A 16,533-nucleotide genomic window follows, 5' to 3' on the forward strand; every position below is an offset into this window, starting at 1 on the left:
CCGCCTTTATAGGCGCCGCGCCCGGGCCACGCCCCCACGCCGCCGGAGCGCGGCCGCGCGAGGGGGCGGGGCCGCGGGGCCCCCGAGAATTCCAGGCGCGCCCGCCCCTCTCGGCGTTTGATTGGCGGACGGCCGGGGGCGGGGCGGGGCATCCGCAGGTCCCGCCCCCTCCACCGCTCTCGTCTCTGGGCGGGCACGCGGGAGGCGGGGCGCCGTGGCGTCGCGAACGCGGCGCGCGCGCCCCGCCCCCATCAGCCGGGCCTGGGGGCGGGGGCGCCGGGCTCTGCGGCTCTTTCGGGGCGCTGGCGGTGGTGCCGTCTTCGCCGTGGCCGTTGTCGCCCTCGCTAGGGTCCCTGCCCTCAGCGGGGCCCCCTCTCCCGGGAGGCTCGGGGCCACAGAGGCCCCCGTATTCGCGGGCAGGGGTCCCAGAGCCCCCACCCCACGGGGCGGGATTCTTTTCAGTGATAACCTCGGAAGGGTCGGTCCGGCGGTGGTTTTCGGGGTTCGGTCTTGCGTTTCAGAACAGCCGCAGTTAAAGAGAGAACCTTCTGTGCTGAAGATACTCGGATTTAATGAAGTCGTGCGTGTCGCGTCCGGGCTTAGCCAACAGCCCTCCTGCTCCCAGAGAAACTCGGAGCCTTCCCGGGGGGAACGCAGACCCCTCCCCGGTGAGCCCGGACCCCTCCCCGGGTCAACGCGGATCCCTCCCCGGTGAACGCGGACCCCTCCCCGGGTCAACGCGGATCCCTCCCCGGTGAGCCCGGACCCCTCCCCGGGTCAACGCGGATCCCTCCCCGGTGAACGCGGACCCCTCCCCGGGTCAACGCGGATCCCTCCCCGGTGAGCCCGGACCCCTCCCCGGGTCAACGCGGATCCCTCCCCGGTGAACGCGGACCCCTCCCCGGGTCAACGCGGATCCCTCCCCGGTGAGCCCGGACCCCTCCCCGGGTCAACGCGGATCCCTCCCCGGTGAACGCGGACCCCTCCCCGGGTCAACGCGGATCCCTCCCCGGTGAACGCGGACCCCTCCCCGGGTCAACGCGGATCCCTCCCCGGTGAACGCGGACCCCTCCCCGGGTCAACGCGGATCCCTCCCCGGTGAACGCGGACCCCTCCCCGGGTCAACGCGGATCCCTCCCCGGTGAACGCGGACCCCTCCCGGGTCAACAGAGACCCCTCCCCGGTGAATTCAGACCCCCTCCCGGGTCAACAGAGACCCCTCCCCGGGTCAACGCGGATCCCTCCCCGGTGAACGCGGACCCCTCCCCGGGTCAACAGAGACCGCTCCCCCGTGAACGCAGACCCCTCCCCGGGTCAAGGCAGACCCCTCCCCGGTGAACGCAGACCCCTCCCCGGGTGAACGCAGACCCCTCCCCGGTGAACGTGGGCCCCTCCCCGGGTGAACGCGGACCCCTCCCCGGGTGAACGCAGACCCCTCCCCGGTGAACGCGGACCCATCCCCGGGTCAACGCAGACCCCTCCCCGGTGAGCCCGGACCCCGCCCCAGGTGAACGCGGACCCCTCCCCGGGTCAACGGAGATCCCTCCCAGGTGAACGCAGACCCCTCCCCGGGTCAACAGAGACCGCTCCCCGGTGAACGTGGACCCCTCCCCGGGTGAACGCGGACCCCTCCCCGGGTGAACGCGGACCCCTCCCCGGGTGAACATGGACCGTCCAGGCGGGAGTCCCGCTCCAGAAGGTTGGGAGCGTTTCCCGGTGGTCCGGAATCGTGCAGGTCGTACTTCCTTTCATGGTTTTTACTTTTTAGGCACAAATAGAGGCTGGGGAGAGTTAGGTAGAATTGAAGTAACTCCTGGATGTTTTTTTGTCTTCACAATCCACGCCTCTCGTTTCATCTCATGTTTATTTCAATCTACTGTGTCCATTTGGGTTGGAGACACAAACTTTCCCCAAAGAGACCTTGAATAATTGCAAAACCCACAGGAGCTTACTCTCCAAAGCACGTCCGCTGAATTCCTGTGTGTCTCTTAATTCCCTTCCAGGGGGAAATGCAGTGTTTATTATAATTCCAAATAAAAATGTCTTTTTTATAGCTTCCATACACACATTATGAAAACTCAACCAAAACTCTTAAGAACTGCATGTGTTGGACCAACCAAGGAATTTTCCTGGGAAAGAATATTTAATCCGTGACTTTGTTTAGAATTGCAGCCTGTGGTGAAAATTAAAAGCAAGTGGATCCTTAACTTTCCAATTGTTTTCAGTTGTTGTGCAGAGGGGCAGGCTCTCATCGTGGAGGCCCCTTCCAGCCCACCCACCCTGGGGCCCTGATGCCATGTCCTCACTATTTGTGGGATCGGTGTCTTTGTTATAATGTAGGCCCTGTCTTTTTGAGACTGGAAGAGCCTCTGAGTTTTGAAATCTGGTTGGGCGGGGGTTTTTTTTTGTTTTTTTGGGTTTTTTGGTTTTTGGGTTTTTGCCTCTTATTGGCTCTCCAGCGTTTTGCGCAGATGAGTGATTCTGGGCCAAGAGTCCAGAATCCAGACCTGCCACTAATCACTTGGTCAAATGGTGTCTACCCCCCATGCTGAGGCCAGGAAGTGGCAGAGATCACAGCTGACCCTCAGCACTGGTGGGTTCGAGACTGCCCTGGCCCACTGCCCAGGAAGAACCTGGTCTGGTGAGATGTCCACCAGAAGTCCTTACCTGCCGGGGGCACAGTCTGGAGAATGAGGTGTAGCCCTCTTCAGCCTACAGAGAACCAGCCTCGAGAGACCCGAGACTCGAGTGGGAAGGAAGGGTCCTTCTTCATCGACAGGCTTTGCGCTGTTGCTGGCCAAAGCACTCTTTAATCTGGAATCATCGTGGGTGGAAAGGGGGAAAAAATGTAGCCTCCTGGTAAAAAACAAGTCGCAGCAACTTGCAGAGAGGCAGAAGTGGGAGAGAAAGGGGGTGTGTGTGGGGTCAGGTGGGGCAGGGCCTCTGAGTCAGGGAGAGTCCCTGCGGGGAGGGGGCAGGGCATCTGGGGGCTCCCAGCGCGGGGCAGGGGTGTGGGAGCAGTGTCCCTCATCCTCTTGAGGAGGCTGGGCTCTGGGTCTGGGGATGGCTCCCTCTGCCTGCTGTCAGGGAGATGGGGGCGGCTGGCACAAGGAACACTTTTCATCCGCTTTACTGGCTGTGGGGGGCGGGGCAGGGACCCAGGCGCCTGCCACCCACCAGGATTGGAAACACCGGGGTTCAGGTACTCCCATGGCAATGAATTCCCACCACACACGGTCAGGCTGGCCACGTCTGGGGGCCGTCCTGGGCACTGTGGGGGCTGAGCACATCTCTGGTTCCCCCCACCACTCAGTGCCAGGAGCTCCCTCCCCCCGTCGTGACAACCACAGATATCCCGAGACACCACCCCATGTCCCGCAAATGTCACGTTCTCCTTTCTCCGTCTACTCTAGGCGCACCTGTAAATGCTGAGTCTGTGAGGAAGGACACCTCCACTCTCAGAGGGCCTCGTGGGGAGGAAGGCTCCGGATCAGGTGCTCAAGGCAGCCTGCCCTGGCTGGGCTTGCTGAGGACGAAGAGAGAAACCAGACTGGCGGGATGGGCCTATGAGAGGTGAGGGACCCCCTAGACTGCAGGGTAGGAAAGAGGGGTGTCAGGGAGGGCTTCTTGGAGGTGGTGAGAGCTGAGCTGCAGGTACGGGACAGCAGAGGGTGTGGCGCGAGCACGTCAAGGAGGGAGAGAGCCCATGCCTCATGTCCGGGTGAAATCTGTATGGCGATGTTAGGTATCGGGGTGCCAGGGAAGCTGGGGGTCTCACTCTGATTTTTAAAAAAGAATTGTAGAGTATAGTTGGCTGAAAACAGCCACCCAAAACGTCCATGTCCTAGTTCCAGAACATGTGGGTGTATCACCTCACATGGTAAAAGGGACTTTGAGGTGGGAGCAAGTCATAGCCCCTGAGGAGGGGGTGACCCTGGGTTCCCGGGGGCCTGGCGTCCTCACGAGGCCCTCACGAGGGGGAGGCAGAGGGTGGGAGTCCCAGAGATGGGCAGACCCTGCGCTGCTGGCGGTGAGGACGGAGGGGGGGCCACGGGCCAGGAAGAGGCCGGAGCCGGGTCTCCCGGGGGCCCTGGGGGGACCAGCCCTGCCCGCGCCAGGGTTTTAGGACTTCCGAGCCCAAACAGAGTATCAATCCCCATGGTTTTAAGCCACTAAATTGGTGGCCATCCATCACAGTGGCCCCGGAGAGCTCCCACGTGGAGTGAGGTGAACCTTGGGCATCTGGGTCAGTGACCGCTGGTGGCGTGTGAATTTCAGCCAAACACACGGATCTCTAGTCCACGCTGAAGTGTTTCAATATCTACATCCGACTTTAAAATAAAACGCAGAGAGGCGCCTGGGTGGCTCAGTTGGTTAGGCGACTGCCTTCGGCTCAGGTCATGATCCTGGAGTCCCGGGATCGAGTCCCGCGTCGGGCTCCCTGCTCGGCGGGGAGTCTGCTTCTCCCTCTGACCCTCTTCCCTCTCGTGCTCTCTGTCTCTCATTCTCTCTCTCAAATAAATAAATAAAAATCTTTAAAAAATAAAATAAAATAAAACGCAGAAAGTAAGACGAGAGACGGGGCCGTGGACACGCGGCTGGAGCCAGACAAAGCGAGCACCGCAAACGTTACCGGTAGGATGGAGGCGGGAGGTGTGTGGGTGTGTGTCCGCTGGAGAAGTTCCTCAACCGTTTGGAAATTTTCATAATAAAACACTAAAGAGTAAAAACTGGAAGAAGCTCGAAGCTCCTGTTATCATGCCCAGCCTGGCCCTTTCTCCGATCGCCGCTCCCAGGAACAGAAAGGCAAGCCTTCGGACCGTGGACCAAGCTGCAGGAAAACAGGCAAGAACTGAGAGGTGTCAGCCAGCCCAGCAGCCATCTGGCCACGGATCCACACACATGCATCTGTGGCCGTGAGAGCGCAGGACCACGGGCCACGCACGTTGGAAGCCCCCGAGGGGATGGATGACACAGACGTGAGCAGGGCTTATCTCAAACGCACGAACCGTTCTTCTTATCTCCTTTGTACTTTCCATGTTCAGGCTCCTGGATACACCCAGTGAGGCAAATGTTTCCGCAGAGGTTCCCTGATAGAAAGAAAACGGTCCACAGGCAGAGGTCAGAACACGAAGGCGTGGCTATTCTATTTCCTGCCCCACGTGGCCCCCTCCTCTGTGTTCACCTAGTTTTACCTTCGTTTCTACAGAATTTCTGTTGCTAAATACGAGACCCACGGGGCGCCCAGCGGGCTCAGTCTGTGGAGCGCACGACTCTCCATCTCGGGATTGTGAGTTTCAGCCCCACGTTGGGCGTAGAAATTACTTAAAAAAATAAATAAATAAAGCCAAGAGCAATAAATGTTCACTGAGGACACTAAATATATACGGGCATATTTCTTACCAGACCTTTCCTTTTGTGTATATTTTTAATATCTGTGTTTACACTCTATGTGTGGATATAAAATACTCCACATTATATACATTTTGATATATTTATGTATTTACAAACACATATTTTGCTGTATCTAATTTTGTAGTATTTATCTATATACCTTATTCTGTATTATATTTCAGTGATAATTAATACTGTAGATAATATATTTATTCCATATAGCTTTATCTTTTTCTGGAACTCCTAACATTTTGTAACAGGTTTGAGCAGATAGAATTCATATACTATGCAATAAATCTCATTTATTTTATTTTTATTTTTTTAATTTTATTTCTTTTTTAGAGGGGGGAGGGGCAGAGGGAGAGAGAATCTTAAACAGGCTCCAGCCCAGCACAGAGCCCCACATGGGGCTCCATCCCATGACCCTGAGATCAGAGCCCTGAGCCGAAATCAAGAGTTGGTCACTTAACTGATGAGCCATCCGGGAGCCCCTGCAATAGGCTCATTTGAAGTGTACAATTCAGGGCGCCTGGGTGGCTCAGTCGTTGAGCGTCTGCCTTCGGCTCAGGTCACGGTCCTGTGGTCCTGGGATGGAGCCCCGCATCGGGCTCCCTGCGTGGCGGGAAGCCTGCTTCTCCCTCTCCCACTTCTGCTTGTGTTCCCGCTCTTGCTATCTATCAAATAAATAAAATCTTTAAAAAAAAAACCACTCGGGGCACCTGGGTGGCTCATTAAGCGTCTGCCTTCGGCTCAGGTCATGGTCCCAGGGTCCTGGGATCAAGCCCCGCATCGGGCTCCCTGCTCCACGGGAAGCCTGCCTCTCCCTCTCCCACTCCCCCTGCTTGTGTTCCCTCTCTCTCTCTGTCAAATAAATAAATAAATAAATCTTTAAAAATATGTTTAAAAAATAAATAAAAATAAAAACTAGCATCATGGGGCGCATGGGTGGCTCAGTCCACTAAGCCTCTGACTCTTGGTTTCAGCTCAGGTCATGATCTCAGGGTCTTGAGATCCAGCCCCGTGGCGGCCTCTGCGCTCAGTGGGAAGTCTCCTAGAGATTCTCTCCCTCCCTCTGCCCCTCCCCACCCCAGCTTTCGCTCACCCGCACTCTCTCTCTCTCTCTCTCTCAGATAAATAAATAGATCTTAAAAAAAACACAAAAAACAAAAAAAAACCTAGCATCGTTAGTGAACATCTGAACATCTTGTTTTGCAAACTACATTTTCTTTTCCCTTGAGAGTATGTTACAGTTTGGTGGTTCCTGGAAAGCTAAACATAGAATGACCCTATGACCAGCAATTCCAATCCTACACATCTTCCCAGAGGGACTGAAAGTAGGGACTCCAAATACTTAGTACACGCATGTTCCGAGCAGCACGATTCACAACGGCCTAAGGTGGAGACAACCCAGTGTCCACCATTGGACACACAGGTACACACAACACAGTCCATCCACGCACGGGAGCGTCCCGTGGCCACGGAGCGGGAACAGGAACAAGGCGCCCACACGCGCGGCCCCGGGGACGGACCCCGAGCCCACGATGCTCAGGGAGGGAACCAGACACAGAAGGCCACGCGGGGTGTGAGTCCACGTGAGTGACACGTCCAGAACAGGCTCAATTTTTTTAAAGATTTTATTGAGAGAGAGAGAGAGAGAGCACAAGCAGGGGGAGGGGCAGAGGGAGAAGAAGACTCCCCGCTGAGCAGGGACCCCCCCCCCCGCAATGCGGGGCTCGATCCCGAGAGCCCGGGATCATGATCTGAGCCGAAGGCAAATGCTTAACTGACTGAGCCACCCAGGCGTCCCCCGTGAGGCTAGTTTTTAATTTTTTTTTTTTTTTTTTGCGAGAGAGAGAATGAGAGAGAGCACGAGAGGGAGGAGGGTCAGAGGGAGAAGCAGACTCCCTGCTGAGCAGGGAGCCCGATGCGGGACTCGATCCCGGGACTCCAGGATCATGACCTGAGCCGAAGGCAGTCGCTTAACCAATTGAGCCACCCAGGCACCCGGGTTTTTTTTTTTTAAGATGTATTTATTTTAGAGAGAGAGAGATCGCAGACACACATGTGAGCAGGGGGAGGGGCAGAGGGAGAGAGACTCTCAAGCAGACTCCCCGTTGAGTGTAGAGCCCAGTGCCGGGCTCGATCCCACAACCCTGAGATCATGACCTGAGCCGGAACCAAGAGTCGGGACACTGAGCCACCCAGACGCCCCTGGAATTCACTGTTATGTAACCTTTGGTTATCTTCACACATTTTAATATTAAAAACCACTTTTTCTTATGGGTGACTAGCCTGGTATATAAAGTATATCTCATAAAGCTGGTGTTAAGAAAAAAAGAATTGAAAGGAGGGATTCAAATAGGTATTTGCACACCTGTGTTCACAACAGCATGATTCACAGCAGCCAAAAGGTAGAAACACCCCAGTGTCCATGGATGGATGAAGGATACACACGGCGCGGTCCGTCCCCACGCGGGAACACACTCCAGCCTCAGGAAGGAAGGGACCCTGACACCTGCCACGACGTGGAGGGACCCCGAGGACACTGGGCTCAGTGAGAGGAGCCAGACCCAGAAGGACACATCCCGCAGGACCCCACTCCCAGGAGGTCCCCAGAGGGGTCCCGTCCACACAGACAGAGAGGAGAGGGTGGGAGCCGGGGCTGGGGCAGGGGGTGGGGAGTCCGTGCTTTGTGGGGACAGAGTCTCCGTGTGGGGAGATGGAGAGTTCTGGAGACGGAGGGTGGGGGTAGTTGCAGGCCAGTGTGAATGTGCTTCATGCCGCTGAGCTGTGTGCTTAGAAGAGATTAAAGTGATATATTTCATGTTCTATATATTTACCACAATAAAAAAATTAATGCATAAAAACCCATGATGAACAAAATACCCACATTTTATATCTTATAAAGACAGGATCTGACACTGTAGTTGACCAAATTACTTCCCCTCCCCTCCAATCGCAGCCCTGTCGGATGCCAAGGAACAGATAAACACAGCGTGTCCCCCACGCACAGGAGTGTCCCGCGGCCATGGACAGGAGCGAGGCGTCCACACGTGCGGCCCCGGGGACGGACCCCGAGCTCACGACGCTCAGGGGGGGAACCAGACATGGAAGGCCACGTGGGGTGTGAGTCCACGTAGGTGACATGTCTGGAGCAGGCTCATCCACGGATGGGAAGGGGGCTTGTGGGGGCGGGGGCTGGGGAGGGGGTTGCTTTTGTGGTGACAGAATATTCTGGAGCTGACTGTGGTCCTGGAAGCACAGCTGCGCCCGTGGTTACGGTTACGGAATTCGGATTCTAGACGAGGAAACAGGCCTCTCGGCTGGTGCCTCGCGCTGGCCAGCCCGGGGAGCCCTCCCTCACGCCCCTGGTCCCGCAGGCCACCTCCCTGCTGCTCTGGGTGCAGGGAGGCGGTTGGCGGTTGGCTTCACCTCGGCGGAGCCCGGCCGCCTTCAGGCTTCATAGGCCTGCTGACCGAATTCGAGAGAGAAAGCAAGGTGACCCTCTGTGGGTGCCCTCACCTCCGGGACCTGCTTCTCTGAGGCTCAGAGACAGGAAGCGACAGCCCCAGGCCGCCGTGGCCAGCCGGCCAGTGGCTCTGTGCTGAAATGGGGGTGGGGTCACCCTCTGGCCGAGGCCCGGTCCTGCTGCAAGGGGGGGGGCCGCCCCAGCCTCAGTGCCCCCGCGGCCCTCCTCCCCTTCCCGCTGCGGCCTGCTCAGCGGATTGGCCCACACTGCTGCCTCCAGACACCTGTCGCTGTCTGTCTGGGGGCCACCCTCCCCGGGCTCCATCTGTCCAGCGGGCTCACTGCGGTGACTGTGGAGTAAGTGGGGCAGGGGGAGGCCTGGGCAGAGGTGGGGGTCCCTTGGGTCTGGGGAGGGCATCTCTGAGGTCCACGGGGGCCCCCGACTCTTATGGCTGCCCCCCTACATACCTAAGGGCACCTGCCCACGGCCCATCTGGGCCCCTCGCGCAGTGCCCTGCTCCAGCCCCGGGGAAGGGTCACTCTTCCGACCAGAGATGTCAGAACAAGCTAACGCCGGCAGCCAGGGGCATGGGGACCCCAAAACATGGCTGTGGGAAGCCATCAGAGCTGGGTTTGACCACAAGCTGCCCACGACCTCTGGTGGATGGCTCTCCCTGGAGACTCAGTTTCCCTCTCTGCCCTATGGGAGTAGAGGCCGTGGGAGGAGGCAGGGGCCCCAGCGCTGGGATCAGGAAGCCCCAGGGCCCCCCCGCTCCTGCCTGTGGTGGCCAGAGTGAGGCCGGTCCTGGCTGCTACAGCCTGAGCTTCTGGACTGAGGGGCTGGGGGCTTGGGTGCCAGAAACGGCCGGCCCAGAAGGACAGTTCAGAGACCCTGCGGGGGGCAAAAGCCTGGGAGGGGCCGGGCGGCAGTTCTGCCTGTTCCACTGGCCTCCAGCACTGGATAAAAATAGTGCCTGGTCTCAGAGAACCTGAGCCGACCCTGGGGCCAAGGGTTCTGGTCTGGGCTGTCTTAGCTCATCTGCGTGGGACCTTGGGTGGGTCCCAGCCCTCTCTGGGCCCCAGGGCGGGGGGGGGGGGCAGCTGGAGGGAGCAGCTGGGCCACGCCCGCCCGAGGGTGACTCTGCCACGCAAAGGAGGTTCCAGGCAGAAGGACCAGCAAAGGCTGAGCTGAGAGGCGGGGGGCCACTTCATTCATGTATAAGGGGCGCCCCCAGCTCAGGCCCGGGCCCACAGCAGGAGCTCAGCAAATGCAAGATGCCTCTGACCAAGACGCCCCCTCTCCAGGCCTCCCCCTGCCCAGCCCCAGATCCGAGGTGCTCAGACGTCTCCATGACAACCAGGGCCTTGCAGGAGCTGGATGGAGGCCTGGGCAGCTGCCAAGCAGGCGAGGACCTCTCCACACTGGCTGACCCCTGCCCTGACCAGCCCCAGGAGGACAGGGCTCAAGGTACCCACAGGGGTGCGGGCCGGACGGAGCCCCCACCCCCGTCCTCCTGTTGAGCCAGGTAGCTAACCGGCAGAGACCAGGACTAAGACTCCCACGTTGAACTGGCTCAAACTGTGCTCCCCGTTTCCACCCTCTGTGTCCATTAGTGCCTTGGAGGATCTATAAGGAGCCCCAGGGACACGGGTCCTGGGCCACGCAGGTCAGGACTCAAATCCCAGCTTGCCAGCAAAGTGCTGCGTGCCTTGGGGCAGGACTGCCCCTGAGCCTGTTTGCTTTCTAATCTGTAAAATGGGAGCAATCCCCCGCCCCGGCAGCAGAGCCCAGCAGAGGGTGGGATGGGCCTTAGGGGTGTGGGGGGGTGTCTCACGACCTTGACTCTCCCTCTTCTCCTCCAACAGCTATGCCCAGGCTGGCCGACTCTAGCGGCTGGCCCCATGTGAGTAGCCGGGGCCCTGGGGTTTCTGCCTGGGATGCCCCTGGAGTCAGGGACACGCTGGCCAAGGGGGTGGCTTTCTACACCCCATGGGAAGGCTCTGGGTTCCCTTGGAGGAAAGAGGGGAAGGAAACACCCCGGGCCACTCACGACTTCTCATAGGTTTCTCAAGCTGAGGGCAGCCCCACAAGCAGTGTGGATGCCAGACCCAAGAAGACAGAAAAGGAGCCCGTGGCCAAAGTGGCCCCAGGACCCGGGAAAGAGAGGCTGAAAGCAGGAGCAAGTAGGTTTGCAGAAGGCAGGGGTGAGGTGGGGGAGTGGGTATGGCCCAGCAAGGGGGGCAGGGCCTGGGCTGGGTCCTTGGATCTGGGAGCAGGGACAGGGTGCAGTGAGGCTGCTGGCTGGGTTCTATCCCTGCGTCTCCAGCGGTAACTAACAGGGCTGGAAGCCTCCGCTGATTCACGATAACACAGCGGAAGGTGCTCCTAGGCTTCAGCTCATCGCCTTCTAGAGCATTCTCCACATCCCAGCGAAGCTCTGAAGCTCGCAGGCTTAGCTCCCTGGCCGGAGCCGTAGCCCAGGCAGGGCTGAGCCCCTGGGGGCCACACCCAGCCCAGCCCTTGCTCCCCGCAGCGCCCCGGAGCCCCGTGCGCAAGAAGGTGCAGGCCTCACCACCCCCGGCCCCGGCCCCGGGCGAGGAGCTGCCCTGGGGAGACCTGTCACTCAACAAGTGCCTGGTGCTCGCCTCATTTGTGGCGCTGCTGGGCTCGGCCTTCCAGCTGTGCCGCGGTGAGCCTGAGCCCCGCCCCCCGCCCCCCGGGAGTGGCTGCACCTGGGCGCCCGCCCGCCCTCCCAGGGGAACTCCTGTGCCCCCAAGGATTGGATCTGTGTGCCCCCCTCCAGGGGTGGGTCTCATATACCTGCCCCCCACCCTCCGCTGGTCCCCTTCTCCCTGGTGTGGACTCTGTGAGGACTCCTTAGTCCCCTCACTGCCCCACTGTGCAGCCCTGTGCAGCCACTGGCCTTGTGCGCCCCCCGGACTGGGCCTGGGCCCTCCCTCTGTGCGGGCTTTGGTGGAAAGCGCCTCCTCCCCCTCCCCCCACCGTGGACCTTCTCCGGGGGCCCTCCCTCTCCCAGATCGGATCTTGGCGCGCCTCTCTCCTCCCTGAACAGGTCCTCACCCCTCATGGGCTCTGCCCCCCGGGACTGGCCCCGTGAGCCCCCTCTGGCTAGTATGCGCCAGGGAGCTCCTGTAGCCCGTGGAGAAGCATGGCCAGCCCTTTTGCAACTGGAATGAGAGCGATTTGGGGCGAAGGGGGCGCCTTAGCTGCGGAGGCCAGGAGCCTTCCCTTCTGGAGGCTGGGAGGGAGGGGAGAGCTCTGGGGGGGAGGGCTGGGATGGCGGGTTTGGTCTGCGCGCCTCGGCCTGGGCTGACTCCCCTCCCCTCCAAGATGCTGTGGCTGGGGAGGCAGAGGCCCCTGCACCTGTCCCTGAGCCGTGGGTACCTCCAAGCTCTGCCCCGGAGCCAGCGTCAGCCCCGGTAAGTGCTTCCATTAAGGGACCACAGGCCCTTGGGGGAAGGGGCCTGAGCCCCACGCAGGGCAGGTGTGCGCTGACCCCACCACCTCACACGACCGGCCTTGCAGTTGCGCCCGAAGCCCAAGGCCTGGGCGCCCCCATCGGGACCTCGGGCGCCCCAGATGGAGAAGGAGGAGAAGGCCGAGGTTCCAGCAAGCCGGGAGAGTGCCGGGAAGGCTGCTGGGGAAAAGCGCGCGCCCAAGGAGCCTCCACGCAAGGAGGAGAGGCCTCGAAAGGAAAGGCCGCGGAAGAAGCCGCGGAAGGAGGTGAGGCCTCCGAAGCAGGAGAAGCCACCGGCCGCCAGGGAGCCCCGAGCAGCCCTACCCCGGCGCTGGGAGCTGCGCGACGGGGGCCATCGGCATTGGATGCAGGACTCCCGAGACCCGGGACACAAAAAGAGTCAGGCCTGGGACTCCCTGCGGCGCCCCGACACGGACCGGCCTCCCCGACACCAGAAGCACCCTGCGGGCAAAGGGCGGGACTGAGCCAGGCCCGGGTCCCGGGACACAATCCTGCCCCCCCCCCCCCCCCCCGTCGGTGGCCCCGCGGTTCAGCGAAATAAATTGAGCGCTGCCGCCCCAGGGTCGCCTGCTCCTTCGAGCCTCCACGCCGGCAGCTGCCCGGGCCTGAATGGCGGAGATGGTAGGTCTAGGCTGGGATGCGGGGTGTGGGCAGGAGTCGAGGCCGTGGGCGCCGTCGGGGATGGCGCTGCCCTCCGCGCCCGGGGAGAGCTGGCCAGGACGAGGCCCCCGCCTGTCCGCAAACGCACATACACATCAGCTAGTGTTTGCTGGTCTTTATTGGGGCGGGGATTGGGGTCTGAATAAATACGGGCGGGGACGCCCCTGGCGGCCGGCGCGGGGGTCAGCGGCAGCCGCACTCGGTGGCCACCATGTTGGGCACGTGGTGCGCGCGGATGCGCTCCTCCGACAGGCTGATGAGGAGCTTGCCGGCGTAGGCCGTGGGCACGCAGCAGGGCGGGCGCGCCAGGGCGGCGCCGCGGGCCTGCATCTTGAGCAGTAGCACCACGTGGCTGCCGTAGCGCGGGTTGCGGTCGGACTGCGGCCAGCCGCACGCGCCCTGGCAGTTGTTGGCCTGGTACGTCTCGGGGATGAGCACCGAGCGCTCGGCGCGCAGGTCGACGCTCAGCTCGCGCAGCGCGCACGGCCCGTCCGCCGCCCCGGCGCCCGCGCTGCGCTGTGCCCGTGGGGGCCCGCTGCGCTCGCGCCCCCGCCACTCGGCGCGCAGACCCTGCAGCGCCTTGAGCAGCAGGAGCGCGCGCAGGGGGTCACCCGGGCCGCCGGGGTCCCCCGCGCCCCCCGGGGCCCCGGGGCAGAGCGCGAGCAGGCGCTCCAGCAGCAGCGTGGCGGCGGGCGGCAGCCCCGGGAGCCCGCGGAGCTCGGCGGCCGCGGCCCGCAGCTCGGCGGCCACACGATGCGCTAGGCCCGCGGCCCAGGGCGCGGCCTCGGGGCCCTGCAGCGGCGCGGGGTCCCCGGCCGTGGCCGAGGCCCGTGGTAGCGTCAGCGGCTCCTCGCCGTCGAGCAGGTGCTCCTGTGTCGCGGGGTCCGACAGGTTGACGAGGCCCTGCGGGAAACCGGCCAGCGCGCCCGGGTCCAGCGCCAGGCGCGTTGGCGAGGCCTGGGCGGGGGGGCCCCGCAGGGCGCGCACTAGGCGCGTGAGCGTCTGCAGGAAGGGGTCTGCGCCGGGCGGTGGCTCCTTGGCCTGCTGCTCCTGGGGGAGCCTGGAAGGCGGAGTTGGGAGGGATGAGCAGGTACAAGGTTCCTCCCCTCCTCCTCCCCCTACCCCACCTGGGCCTGCGCACACCTGGGTGGCGGGAAGGGCACTCGCTCCAGGAGGCCGTGCGCGGGCATTGGTGCGGGCCCGGGCAGTGGCAGCAGGAGCAGGGCCGGGGTCATCCGCGTGAAGCGGCGGGGGTTGGGGCCGAACAGCAGGTCCTGCAGCTGGGTGGTGCTCAGGGGTGCACCTGTGTGGCCTGGCGTGACCCGGGGGTGGCTTAGTGTTGGGGGGCCGAGGGCAGCCCGCCCTTGCCGGGTCCCTGCCTTTGAGAGCCTACCGTCTCCTTGGGGTTGCAGGGTCAGGGTGACCCCAGGGCTCTGCCAGTCCCCCGCTGGGTGGTCCACGGCCAGCACCAGGTAGCGCGTGTCCCGGGACCAGCAAAGGTTCTGTGGAGATGGGGGCTCAGCCGAGCTGGGTGGGGTGAGGGTGCCAGCCCTGCTCTGCCCGCTGCCCAGCCAGGACACTCGGAACCTTGTTCAGCACAGTTTAAAAACTCCATTACCCGGGCGCCTGGGAGGCTCAGTCGGTTGGCCGTCTGCCTTTTGCTCAGGTCATGATCCTGGGGTCCTGGGATCGAGCCCCACATAAGGGCTCTCTGCTCAGCAACGGAGTCTGCTTCTCCCTCTGCCCGCCCCCCGCCCCCCCCCCTCTGCTGGGTGAGGGCTCCAGGAGGCCTGGGAACCGCCCCATTCAGTGCCCTGGTACCTGGGTGCCTGGCAGCCCAGTCCCGGTGACAGCGACCTCGGGGCCAGGCCCGGGGTACAGCACCAGCAGCGCCAGCTCTAGAGGACCGGCTCCTCCAGGTGGGGGCGCCTGGAACTTCAGTGAGAGTGTCGGCTCCCAGGTCACTGTGGCCGGGACAGACAAGGAGGGGACGACACCTGAGCCACTAAAGCCCAAGCCCCTCCCCGAAGCCCATCTTCCAGTCCTGCAGGGAGAGCCCCCAACCCAACCGGGAGCCTTGGGGACCTGGTGGGAGAGGTCTGACACCCCAACGTGGGTAGCCCGGAGGGATGACCGGCCGCCACTGGTCACCCCTGACTCCTTGGGGTCTGAGGCCAGTGGCTCCCAGGGACAGGCCAGCTCTCACAGCAGGGACGCCTTGGCTGGACCGGCCCCACTCCCTTGGGCTCCGGGAAGTGCAGGCATGGACGGGCTCGGGAGCCAGGCTTTGGGGGCTTAGAGCCGCACACAGAACCTAAGGGCCCCCGAGGAGGCTGGGGAGGAGGCTGGAGCAGGGGCTCTGGCAGCGCCCTATCTCGAGAGTGCGGCCATCTCCCTTCTCGGGAGACCGGAGCCAGATCCCCAGCCCAGCTGGCGCCGCGGCCCCCCACCTACCTTCCTCCAGGTGCAGCACGGCCAGCCGCCGCCCCGCCGGCTCCCCCAGCCATGCCTGCAGCTGCCGCAGAGGGAGCAGGGCGGGCTGCCCGGCGCTGGCGGCACAGACCCCGAAGGTGGCCAGGTCGCGGGGACCCCAGCGTGCCCGCCGCACAGCCTCGAGGAAGGCGTGCTCGTAGCGTCTCAGGGCCCCTGCCACCCGAAGCGGGCTGCTGCCCCTATTGCCCTTCTGGTCCAGGGTCACCAGGCACAGGGGGTCTTGTGGGCTGCCTGGCGGCCAGTCCCAGTCTTGGTGGAAGATGAGCCCCCCCGCGCCTGTGGCCGGCTCTCTGGGCGAGGCTGGGGTGCTGGAGCCCTCTCCTGCGGGGGCCCCGGCTCCCAGCAGGGGCCCCAGCACCGACAGCACCAGGGCCAGGGGCCGGAGTGGCAGAGCCCGCATCCCGGCTCCGGGAGGCGCTGGGTGGCTCTGGCTTCTGCGGGCGAGCACCGGCTGTTTGTGCAGAGCAGCCCCTCGCCCCTCCTGGGGTGTGACCTTGGGGACCAGTGCCGGGCGCTCGCTCAAAGCCTCTTCTGTTCCCGCCTCACTGCCTATCTTCTTACCCACGATACAAGGTGCAGCCTGTGACCAACTTGTCAAGCGCCTGTCCTTGACGAGGCTGTCCCCCCTGGGGCGGGAGTGGGGCGGGGAGCGGGGAGCGTCAGCCCAGACGCTCAACAGCGCTGGGACGGATGGGGGGAGGGGCAGGCCTGGACCAGGGCAGAGGGCGGGTGCCCCAGAGGACCCCAAGTCCTGGTGCTCCGACCGCTGGGTGGGCAGGCCCAGGCAGCGGGTGGTCCCCCCCGCTCAGCTGCGGCTCCCCGAGTGCTCGGTCACACTGTCCCCGACGGCTGAGCAAGAGCAGCTCTACCCTCCTCACGAAGGAGCTCCCAGACCCAGTGCCCTCACCCACCGGCATCCTGTAAGGTGCAGGGACACTGATGGCCCAACCCTGAGCTGCCCCTGCGTGTGGTGGGGGAGCCCGGCGCGTGTTCACCAACAGTGAGTGGGCGCCCCCAC

General features: G+C 62.6%; 2 protein-coding genes across 4 annotated transcripts; one reads left to right on the forward strand and one right to left on the reverse strand.

Moving 5' to 3' along the window:
* Positions 1 to 8,944: 8,944 nt before the first annotated feature.
* On the forward strand, positions 8,945 to 12,868 carry JSRP1 (junctional sarcoplasmic reticulum protein 1). Of its 3 annotated transcripts, none has more exons than XM_045863413.3 (7): positions 8,953 to 9,219; positions 10,168 to 10,330; positions 10,729 to 10,766; positions 10,926 to 11,046; positions 11,397 to 11,552; positions 12,215 to 12,303; positions 12,410 to 12,868. In XM_045863413.3, exons 1-7 carry the CDS (start codon positions 9,004 to 9,006, stop codon positions 12,824 to 12,826), a joined length of 1,200 nt encoding a protein of 399 aa, XP_045719369.2. In that variant the 5' UTR covers positions 8,953 to 9,003; the 3' UTR covers positions 12,827 to 12,868. The 3 variants fall into 3 exon arrangements, with proteins under 3 accessions (XP_064430892.1, XP_045719369.2, XP_045719370.2); XM_045863414.3 differs by having other exon boundaries at positions 9,137 to 9,219; positions 10,168 to 10,388; XM_064574822.1 differs by lacking the exon at positions 11,397 to 11,552 and having other exon boundaries at positions 8,945 to 9,219.
* A 158-nt stretch (positions 12,869 to 13,026) lies between these two features.
* AMH (anti-Mullerian hormone) lies at positions 13,027 to 16,426 on the reverse strand. The gene is made up of 4 exons (XM_064574885.1): positions 15,477 to 16,426; positions 14,844 to 14,986; positions 14,166 to 14,524; positions 13,027 to 14,082 (listed from the first exon to the last, which is right to left on the reverse strand). Exons 1-4 carry the CDS (start codon positions 15,913 to 15,915, stop codon positions 13,206 to 13,208), a joined length of 1,818 nt encoding a protein of 605 aa, XP_064430955.1. The 5' UTR covers positions 15,916 to 16,426; the 3' UTR covers positions 13,027 to 13,205.
* Between the last annotated feature and the right edge of the window lie 107 nt (positions 16,427 to 16,533).

The sequence above is a fragment of the Mirounga angustirostris genome, unplaced genomic scaffold (genome assembly GCF_029215605.1).
Source record: "Mirounga angustirostris isolate CCGP_5_RB_7025 unplaced genomic scaffold, mMirAng1.0.hap1 SCAF_1, whole genome shotgun sequence".
Lineage (NCBI taxonomy): Eukaryota > Metazoa > Chordata > Mammalia > Carnivora > Phocidae > Mirounga > Mirounga angustirostris.